The 11,789-nt window shown below is 33.3% G+C and overlaps 1 protein-coding gene across 1 annotated transcript; it reads left to right on the top strand.

The window, feature by feature from the left end:
- Nucleotides 1-321: 321 nt before the first annotated feature.
- LOC107901501 (CXXC motif containing zinc binding protein) lies at nt 322-3,164 on the top strand. The gene is made up of 4 exons (XM_016827538.2): nt 322-624; nt 1,269-1,376; nt 1,957-2,124; nt 2,655-3,164. Exons 1-4 carry the CDS (start codon nt 523-525, stop codon nt 2,775-2,777), a joined length of 501 nt encoding a protein of 166 aa, XP_016683027.1. The 5' UTR covers nt 322-522; the 3' UTR covers nt 2,778-3,164.
- The last annotated feature ends 8,625 nt before the right edge of the window (nt 3,165-11,789 follow it).

The following is an 11,789-nucleotide window of genomic DNA, read 5'->3' as shown; positions in this document are numbered from 1 at the left end:
CTTTAATGAATTCAAAGAGTTTCGTGCGAAAGTGATGAACAATTAGATTTACCCATAAAGACACTTTAGTCTGATCGAGGTAGAAAATATTTATCTAATGGGTTTTTAGGGTGAAGGAAAATTTTACACCAAGTACGTGTTTGTATTATTGATTAAGTTTTAATTTTAAATAAGAATTTTGATATTAAAATATCTCACATATTCAAATTTGACAAAAAATTATAATAGTATTATAAATGGAGCTTCAATTTTCAAATTAGACTAATAGAGGGATTAAATTATTAGAAACTAAATTTCTAAAGTCTAAAAACTACAGGGATTGAATGATTATTTAAACCAACTTTCCTTTAGAATAAAAAATACAGGGGTTGGGTGAATGTAAATGGATTGGAATTCCAACAACCCACAACCGATTGTCTTCCACAGGCCCATTTTTCATTTCATCCAAATCCCACTGCAACGGTGAGAGTGAGAGAGTGAAAGAGAAAGCTTAGGTTCCACGCTGCTAAATTATAAGCGAAAATGGTGAATTTCATGCTGAAGATCTCTGCCGACCTCGAAAACCTCACTAACCTCCAGCCTCAGGGCGGCTGTGACGATCCTTCCTTTCCCTATCTCTTCAAGGTCTCCCTCTCTTTCTGTTTCTTCGCCTGCTTTTTAACTTTGATTTTCTTCCTTTGAACTCAGCTGCAGCTGATGTATTATTCTTATTGTTGCTTGAATCCTGAACGTTCTCCGTTTAATTCCTTGTTTCACTTCGTATTTCAGATTTTTGAGTCGATTTTTTTTTCTGTTATTGAATTTTAGCCTGTTTTGGGGAATAAAAGCTTATAGATATGGGCAATCCATCATTTTAACTGAATTTGAATTTATTTTAGCTACTTGTTTTGGCCTTATTTATATCAACTGCGAATAGACGTGCATTGACTTTATCTATCCATTATTTTTTCTTCTTATTTTATTTCGAATCGATTTCTTGTTCATTTATGTGTTTTCAACATCGTTCTTCGGTTTTTTTCAAAAAATATCGTTTTTAGATGGCTATGCAATTGAAATTTCTTTGATTCCTTTCATGATTTTGTTGGAATGTCTTCTTCTTAAGTATTCGGATCCGATTTCGTTTTTTTGGATTTTAGTATTAACTTTTTCTTGTTCTTTTTTCATCTATGTACTTAAAAGTTAGCAGCATCTCTCATCTTCTCTTGTTTCTTTATATCCTTGCTTGTCAAGGTCTTATTTCACTAATATTTGAAATCTTGGATTTGCAGCTGAAATGTGGGAGGTGTGGAGAGTTGAGTCAGAAGGAAACATGTGTGAGTTTGGGCGATACTGTTCCTCTTCTACAAGGCAAGGGAACCACCAATCTTGTTCAGAAGGTAATATTATATGCTTGTGTTGCCTGTAAATGCATTAGCTTCAGTTGAAATTCATTAGGACCTGTTGAATTTATGTTTGTTTGTTTGCTGAGAGCGTAGGGGTGACAACAGAGACAAATTCTAGTTCTTATAAGTAATACTCTGAGTTCTACTTAGTGAATTTCTTTTAAAATGCTCATTCAAGTTGAATCTAACCTCTCACTTGGGCTGCACATGGTAATACTGGTTTTGGTTTAGCAGAAAGGAAACCCGCTGATAAATATTAGAGGGTAACACTTCATAGCCAACAGTTACCCCAATCATATTCTTGGTTTTGAGATTCCCTATCCTGTGTTCTGTAATTAGGAAAGCTTTATTAGATAGACCTGTCTTGCATTTTATGCCATTCAGATATCTAATGTAGATAATTTATGTGTTTAACTTGTATAGAATGAGACTTTTGCATTTTTTATGGCATTACTTGTAGTTACTTCAGTTCCAGAAGTTCAATTTGCTATACTGGGCTTCTCCTTTTTTCATCCACCTAGCTCTTAACTTCTAATGATTAATGGTATGTGTTGCCTTTTCTTTCTTTCTCTAGTGCAAATTTTGTATGAGGGAAGGAACTGTAACAATGATCCCGGGCAAAGGTCGACCACTGACTCAGGAAGATTGTGAAGGCGGAAAGTTTGCACCTTTGATGCTTTTTGACTGCAGGGGTTACGAGCCTGTAGGGTTTGTATTTGGCGTTGGCTGGAAGGTTGAATCTGTAAGTTTTTGTTCTTCTTCTTCCACCCTAGATGGTTTTTTTCGGACACAGCTAATCATAGCAAGGGCTTTGGGATGTAATGTCATGTTAGTTATCAATTTTCCAGTTCCAAGCATACTAAGTACATCTTCTTTGCCTTTAAAGACCATAATAACCAGATTCATAGATGTAAAACATCGGGATTAATCACTATATAGAAGTCGCATGTCCTGAATCTTTGATGAATTTCCTAACCAAGAAGCACATATTGGATTTTCTCCACCCACTTCCAAAAATGTATAATAACTTATCTTGCTCCCAAGCTAAGGTCGATTTAAACCATGTCTCCAATGGAATGAAATGGGCAAGGCTTGCTAGAAATTTACAGTTTATATTGCACTTTTGTGCAAATTTGTAGGTGATACTCTCGTAATTGCATTATCATACTGACAAGCAGTAGTCACAGTTACGTGTTGCCATTCCCTTTTTTATATATTTAGCCAATGTCAAGATGTGTTCTCATGTTAACTTACTGTAATTTCTTTTTGTAGCTGGAAGGAACTAAATTTGAAGGTATTGACTTATCTGGAGATGACTTCTCTGAATATGATGAGAAGGGAGAGTGCCCTGTGATGATATCCAACCTCCGTTCTACTTTTGAACCGGTGAAGTAGAGTAATACTGCACACTGTTTTAGTAAATAAAAACTAACAGGTCACCAAGAATGAGGTAGAAACCATTGACCGGAATACATGTTGGCATTAAGCTATTATATCCTAAGGTGGTCTGATGTGAAACATTACAGTTTGGTGCATGTCCATGGATACACTGGCAATGGTTTTACTGATTAGTGAATCACGTTATGTTTGTACTTTTATGGTTTTCTCAGTTTTCATAATGATTACACTAGGTGCAATCACTCTTCGGCTTGGATGAAAAGAAATAGGTCGTTTTCTCTGTATTAAATATTTTTGTTTCTCATGTTCTAGAACCAATTGTTTTAAGACTCGGAAAAGCTTTATGATTCTTGCTATTCAGATAAAGAACTGAAATACATATCAGATCTGGTCTGCTTGGTTTTTTTCCGTTTCGGCAATCCTATTTGGAAACTAGCTATATCAGGTATGCAAGGCTGTTCAGTATATTTGCTAATGCATCTCATAAATATCAGGTATAGTGAGAGATTGCATTTTGCTGGAAGGAAAGGATATTAACACAAATGTGTTGTTTTAACCTCTTAACTTCTGCATGCATATTTGTCATGGTCTAGAGACTGTCATGAATCTCGTATCAACTATGTATCAAGAGTTGGGATTAGGATATTGGTGCTCGTACCATCTTTAACTTGCGACTCTCCTGTGGATAAATACGTCTAATGGATCGAAATAGAGAATAATTTGTGAGTTGGTGTTTATCGTGACATTTGATATTAAAGCTGGTTTTGGGAAACTAGTGATGTGCCACTATCAACTGTGAGTTCTTGTTATCTTAAGATATACCAGTCCAAACCATCTTTGAACTTTTGAGGTGTTCTCTTTTTCTATATAAAAGTACTGAGTTAAAATTTTTTTTGAACTTTTTTTTGAATTGATGAGATTTTTTTTCCATCATATTACTAAATTTATATTTAAAAATGATAATAATTTAATTTACTGTTAATTTTAAAATTAAGTTATTACTTGAATAAAATTGTAAACATAAAATATAGAAGTTACAATTTAAATTGCAATTATAAAAAAATTTGTGTTGATTGTATTGATGTAAAATAGAATTATTATTTAAATTGAATTTTAAACATATTAATTATTATTTAGTTAATTTTAGAATTAATTATATTAATTAATTATTAATATGTTGAATAAGTTAAAAAGTATTTTAATTAATTTGAAAATTTTTTATTGTAATATTTGAATTGATAAATTATTTTTTAAAAGTAGAACCGGCATAAATGCATTAAATTGGGGAAAGATAACAATGGTTGAAAAAACAGCTTCCTAACTAAGCAAGGTGCCTCAAAGAAACAAACCCTAAAAAACTTAAACGACGCGTTAAGCATCCTAAAACTGAAAAACAGATCAATTTCCTAAAAAATCTAAAACAAAGAAAAAATCTGAAATGCCTACAACTTTCCCCTTTCCTTCATCTCTGTTTTGCCTTCCGGTAATTCTCTTCGCAGAAACGAGAACCAGTGCTCCTTTGTATCACATACTCGTTTTCGTTCCCCAGGTTCCCTATTGACTGCTAAGCATGTGCGTTGCTCCGTATTATTAAAATTGAAAGTCTCGATTAACCAAAGTTTCCATTCTGTGTTTTCATGTGTGGGTGCGATCCGAACTTCCAACCTCTGGAGGACTTGCTTCGCAACATTACAGTCTCGGAAGACATGTGCAGTTGATTCGTCATCTTCACCGCAAAGTGGACATAACGCTTCAAATCTCAGCCTTCAGAATTTTAGATTACTTAGAGTAGGCAGAAAATTGTTTGTAATCCTCTATAGGTTAATCTTAATCTTGCTGGGAACTTTTAGGCCCCAAATTGCTGTATAATAATTTTTCATCTGTTCTGTCAAAATTGTATTTTCATTTCCTAGCAAGTGTGCTTCTTCTGTAATACTCCATATGTATCCACTTTTTGCCATGTATTCGCCTGATTTGTCACCCTGCCAGATCATAGTATCTGGCTGCAACGTATTCCCCAGGGGAATGGTTCTAATCCTTTCTGCTTGGTCTTCATCAAAGAGGCTCCTTAACACATCTTACTTCCAGGTAATTAAATCGGGATTATTAAGTTCTTCAACCGTAGTATACCTCCAATCGATATTCTGAAATTGTTAATTTTCGTTTCCAGGGTATTGAAGCCCTGTGTCATTCCAGATATTAATAGAATTCCCGTCGCCTATCCTCCATCCAACACCTGATTCTAAAATATTCCTTATGCCCCATACCCTTCTCCAGGTAAATGAAGGGTGATTTCCTAACTCAGCTTTAAAAAAAATCACCGCGTGGGTAGTAAGTAGCTTTCATGACTTGAGCTAGTAAACAATTAGGATCGGTAATAAGTTTCCATCCTTGCTTTGCTAGCAAGACTTTATTAAAATTTGATAACTCTCTAAAACCAATCCCCCCATGCGCCTTTGGTGAACATAAAAACTTTCAACTACACTAATGAATCCCTTTATTTGTTTTTAAATTTCGCCACCAGAACTTACACAATACTCTCCAACTCTCCAACTCTTGACATAATGAAACTGGTAATTGGAAACACTGCATAGCAAACATGAGAATAGCTTGTAGTATTGATTTAATAAAAACCTCCTTTCCTCTTATGGAAAGGTTGCGAATGCTCCAACTTTTTACTTTTGTCAAAAATCTTTCTTTAATTTCAACAAAAGCGTCTTTCTTTTCCTTCCCACCATTGTTGGTAACCCTAGGTACTTTTCAAGATTATTAGTGATTCGAACACCCAAATCTCTTCTTATTTAAATCTTGAGCTCATCACTTATGTTATTACTAAAATAGATTAAAGATTAATCAAAATTCATCATTTGCCCTGAGATTGCCTCATATTCATTTACCACAATCTTGATAGTTAATACCTCCTCTTTTGTTGCATTTCTAAATAAAATATTGTCACCAGTAAAGAAAAGATGAGTAATTGGCAAACCACTTCGTCCCACTTTCACATTTTCTAATTTCCCCTTCCCTTTTCGCAAGATTAAGTAGCCTTGAAAATCCTTCCGCACAGATGAGAAATAGATATGGGCTTAGGGGATCCTTTTGCCTTAAGCCTCTAGTTGGTTTGAACTCCCTACCTTTCCCTCCATTAAGAACCATATGAGACACTGTTAATACATCTCAAGATCAATGAAACCCATTTGTGATCGTAACCAAGTGTTCATCATTTTTCCAATAAAAGGTCATTCAACCTTATCATATGCTTTACTCATATCTAATTTTAACACGAATGACCCTCTACCCAACCTTTTCTTCTTAAAAGAATGCAATAGCTCATAGGCCACAAGAATATTATCGATAATTTGTCTACCAGGCACAAACGCTCCTTATGTTTCTTCAATACAAAAGCTTAGGGTCTTTTTAAATCTATTAGCTAATGTCTTCGAAATTAATTTGTATAGAACATTATGTAACACTCTTAACTTGCTTCTGTTTTCGGATTAGGATTACGGAGCATTACTATACAATCGAAAAAAATTTAATATCATAACATTTAAATAAATTAAACATATTATAATACATTCAATCACATACATTTTGCCCCTAAATCGAGCCTTCAAGGCCCTAAAAATAGCTTAGAAGCAATTCGGGACTATTTTGAAATAAAACAGAAGTTTTAAGAAAAACTTACCAATTTTGGAAAATAAGGGTCACACGGCTGTGTGGCCAGGCCGTATGACATCACCCCAGGCCGTGTAACTTTCGAATAAGGGACAAACAATCATGTCTCAGCCCGTGTCCCCACCTTTGTAATTCATTGGGATGCCCTATATGTTCGTGTGCCAGGTCGTTTAACTTTCTAAGTTGCCACACGCGCCTGTGTGTCAGGTCGTGTGTTAGGCCGTGTAACTCACTGACTTGAAACACTAAGAAACTCTCAAATGACACACGACCGTGTCGCCAGGCTGTGTACACACACCGTCATGTGATAGCCCATGTCCCAGGCGGTGTGAACCTATAAATTCACCTAAAACAAGCTATTTCAAGTTTAATTCATGCATAACTAGCCATTCAATTTGTGCACACTTTCAAGGGACTTAGCATCATTCAAGAACACATAATCATGCCATTTCAAACAACCTAAATCATCTAACCAATATGTCATTCAAAGGCACCACAATTGTAACACCTCAACCCGTTTTCGTCGTCGGATTAGGGTTACAGAGCATTATCGTACAATCAAAAACATTTAATCATCATATCATTCATCATATTAATAATATCACAAACCCTTCATACACATGCATATTGTCCCCAAATCGAGCCTTTGAGGCCTTAAAATAGCTTAGGAGCAATTCGGGATTAATTTGAAAGCGTTTGAAAAATTTAGGAAAAAGATGCAAAATTTACAAAATAGGGATCACACGACTGTGTGGCTAGGCCGTGTAACCTTCGAAGTAGGGAAACACGGTCGTGTCCCAGCCCATGTCTTCGCCCGTGTAACTCACTGAATAGGGTTACACGGTCGTGTCACACGCTCTTGTGCTAGGCTGTGTAACTCACTGACTTGTACCCTTTAAAATCCTCGGATGACACACGGTTGTGTCGCTAGGCCGTGTGAGGTCTCAAGCCGTATGAACCTAAAATGTACCTAAAATCAAACCATTTCAAAACTATTTCATGCATAACTTCTTAAACCACTTAAGCACACATTCAAGGGTTTCAAACATCATTCAAACATGCATAAATATGTCCTTTCAAACATCCTAAATCACCTAATCAATATGTCATTAGAAGGCACCACAAATACAACCAAACACCATTTACAAAATATATTAACATTGCTTCATTCCATGTATAAAGTCCTAAATTCCACTGTGTGTCTAAAACACATCATAAATGTCCAATTCCAAGCCAACATCAACATGCCAAAAAGCCATGCACATCAATTACCTAAAAGTGATAAAAGGGACTTAACAAGTATTACAAGTCCATCATCCATACATAAACCTCAACCAAATACATACTCTATTACCATTTACACATTTACTAAATACCATTACAAGATAACCTTTACATGTTCATATTGCCATTTCCATACATAATAACCTAGTTCAAATATGAACTAAAGCATCTTACAAATAACCAAAACAACATAACTTGGTAAGGCATTAAAGTGTACCAACCCCAACATAGCTTTCCCAAAACATATACATGCCATAACTCCAATAACACATACACCAAAATACCATTACAAATCACCCTATACATGCCATTATTAACCTTGACTAAACTACCGATTTGACTTTTGGATAATATGATAGATCTCCGACAAGTTTCCAACCGATCGAGCTTCTGATAACCTATAAAACATAAGAAAGAAAATACATAAGCAATAAGTGCTTAGTAAGCTCGTATAAACTTAAACATAACTTTCCACTTCATTAATACAATTCATAGATTAAGCATAAACCATTACCAATGCCATAAGCTTAGTATAAGCCTATTGAAACACCATCAAACTCACAAATTAGTAAGTTCATTAACATCACATATATGTTCATTTATATCATAAGTGGCTTTCATAAGGTACATCACATATTTATCAATCTATTCATAAGATTATGAACCATTTCATTTACTTACTTACCATTTCATTTCAAAAACTTAGTATAAGCCTAAACAACATCATCAATTCACAAGTTAGTGCACTTGTCCATGATATAAATGCATTCCTCCATAAAATAAGCAGAGTTACACATGTAATTGCATCATTTAGTTCATAAATCTTTTTTCATAATTTCGTGATTCATTTCATATGAATACTTACCATTTTGTTTCCTTTTCATACCCGTTGAACCATCTAGAATTACATCAGATACTCGGGAAAGCTCACACATAGTGTGCATTTACATATAACCGTAACCTTTCCTTTATATCATTGCTTACACGAGTTGTGAAATGGACCTACTCACACGACCTGTGGGTCGAAATCTAAGCTACACGATGCTGCTTACACGAGCTGTGGAGAATCAGCAAAAATGTAGGACTTTAGCCATCGGTAGGACATTCAAGACCAACACCTGAAACATGAAATCCTTAATGACATGTCATTTGTATACTAAGAATTCCTTAGGTTCAACTGGGACTCAATATTTGTAAATTCATCATAGCATTGATACATTCATATTTATATTGATTCATTTACATTAAAAACAACGTAGTAAACATTTAATTTAAATAACATTATAAGGATTACAATTCATACGAACTCACCAGACTAAATTGCAACAACGACTAAATATATGGGCTATTTGGAAATTTTCTCTTCTCTTTGATTTTCCACTCGTTCTTGATCTAAAATAATAATTCCATTCAATTCACTAATTCTAACAGAAAAATCAATTCATTTTATGCAATTAAGTCCTTTTTACATTTTTACAAAATTACCCCCAATATTTTAATTTTATACAATTTAGTCCCTAAATCCAAAACATGCAAATTAGTTATTTTTATTCAATTTCATGTTTAGCCAAATTATTTTGTAACCCTATTATAGCCCATATTTATCCACAATTTACATTATTTTCCTTGAATTTTACCTTTTTCATAAATTAGTCCTTAAACTTGAAAATCATCAAAAATTACCTAACAAAATACTTATATTTAACAACAAAGCTTAATAATCTATCATAAAATTTCAAGAACACTTCAATTTCATCCATGGTAAAATTCTAAACATTTAACAATTTAACAATTTGACCCCCGGGTTAACTAGGTTAAACTAATACAAGCCTAAAAACATAAAAATCATTAAAAACGGGATTTAAAAGCTTACCATGCACTCAAAGCAAAGCTTGGCCGAATGTCTTTCTCCACAACAATGGAGGAATTGGTTTTTTCTAGATTAATTTGAGAAGATGACAAAAATTCACCTTTTGTTTTATTTAATCTTTAACTTAATTATTCATTTACTAAATTAACCCTTTAAAAACTATTAAATCACAGCAAAACCAATCCAATATCATCCACTAACTTTAAACATGGAATAATTACCATCCAAGTCCATGAATTTACCTTTTTAAAGCTATTTAGTCCATTTAACTACTAGAAACCAACATTTACACCTTTTTTACAATTTAGTCCTTTTTAATTAATTAACTATCTAAACATTAAAATTTCTTAACGAAACTTTAATACAACCTTAATAACACTCCATAAATATTTAGAATATTTATGGTATGATTTATAGAAATGAGGTCCCGATACCTCATTTTCTAAAACCACTTGACTTTAAGGTCATACCACTTGAACCTAATTATTCATTCAAATAGCATAAATTTCCAATTAAAAATTTATTTTAATACTATATTTGACTCGTAAATATTAAATAATAACATTTACGAACTTACTCGTCAGATTTGTGGCCCCTGAAACCACAATTTCTGACACCACTAAAAAATAGATTATTACAACAATTACATCCAAAACGTCATCTACTAAAACAAGATAACATTATCTCATTTCATGCATAAAAACCTAGTTCAAATATGTACTAAAATATGCACTTAAAAGTGACCAATTTGACAAAGCTTAGTAAGGCGTTAAAGTGTACCAAATCAACCATAAACTTCAACCATAAACATATCAAATTACCATTAACACATTTACAAAGTACCATTACTAAACAACCTATACATGTCATTATTAACCTTGGGAAAAATACATAAAATCTATCAACTTAGATGTTTGATAGTGTGGTAGGTCTCCGACGAGCTTCCAACCGATCGAGCTTCCGATAATCTATAACATAAAGGAAAATAGCTACGTAAGCAACAAGTGTTTAGTAAGCTCGTATAAACTTTAAACAAAACTTACCACTTCCAATAATACAATTCATAGATTAAATATAAACCGTTACCAAATGTCATAAGCTTAGTAAAAGCCTATAAAACATCATCAAATTCACAAGTTAGTACTTGTTCATGATACATATGAAATCAAACAGAAGATATGTAGTTTACCATATATATACATAACATTTAACTCATCAATGTTGCTATAAGATCATGATTTATTACATTTGTATACTTACCATTTCATTTCCTTTTTCTTACCCATTGAACCATCTAAAATCACATCGAACATTCGGGAAAGCTCACACATAGTGTACCTTTACATATAATCGTAACATTTCATTTACATCAATGCTCACACAAGCTGTGAAATAGGCCTGTAGGTCGGAATGTAAGCTACACAATGTTGCTCATATGAGCTATGGAGAATTTGCAACAAATGTAGGACCTCAACCATCAGTAGGACATTCAAGACCAGCACCCAAAGCATGAAACCCCTAATGACATGTCATTTGTTTCCTAATAATTCCTAAGGTTCAACCGGGACTCGTTATCCGTCAATTCATCATAGCATGAATACATTTATTTTCAAATTCATTTATATTACAACAATGTATCAAACATTCAAATTTAACTAACATTAAAACAATTGCAGTTCATACAAACTTACCTTGATAATTAGGAGAGTAGAAATAGAGTCGAACTAATCCGAAGCTTTAGTCTTTCCTCGATTTAAGTCCGAAAGTGGTTTATCTTGATATAAATAGATAATTTCAATAAATCAAGTACTTCTAGTATTCAATTTAATCCATAGTTCAAATTTATGCAAAATTATAAATTTGCCCCTAACATTTTAACTTTTCACAATTTAGTCCCTAAGCTCATAACTTAAAATCTAACCATTTTAACCTAAATCCAACTTAACCCATGTTGCAAGGGACCTTAAAGAAAATCAGATTTATCAAAAATTCACAACAAAACCCATAAATTTATACTTTTATCAATTTAATCCCTATTTTCAAAATTCAACAAAAATTATTTAACAAAACATGTTTATTTTACAACAAAGATTAATAATTCATCAACTATCATCAAAATCTATTCAAAAACATCTATGGAAAGTCCCTCAACCTCTAAAAATTTTGCAAATTAACCC

This window comes from Gossypium hirsutum, chromosome D06 (genome assembly GCF_007990345.1).
Source record: "Gossypium hirsutum isolate 1008001.06 chromosome D06, Gossypium_hirsutum_v2.1, whole genome shotgun sequence".
Classification (NCBI taxonomy): domain Eukaryota; kingdom Viridiplantae; phylum Streptophyta; class Magnoliopsida; order Malvales; family Malvaceae; genus Gossypium; species Gossypium hirsutum.
This window is presented reverse-complemented; position numbering and strand designations above follow the sequence as displayed.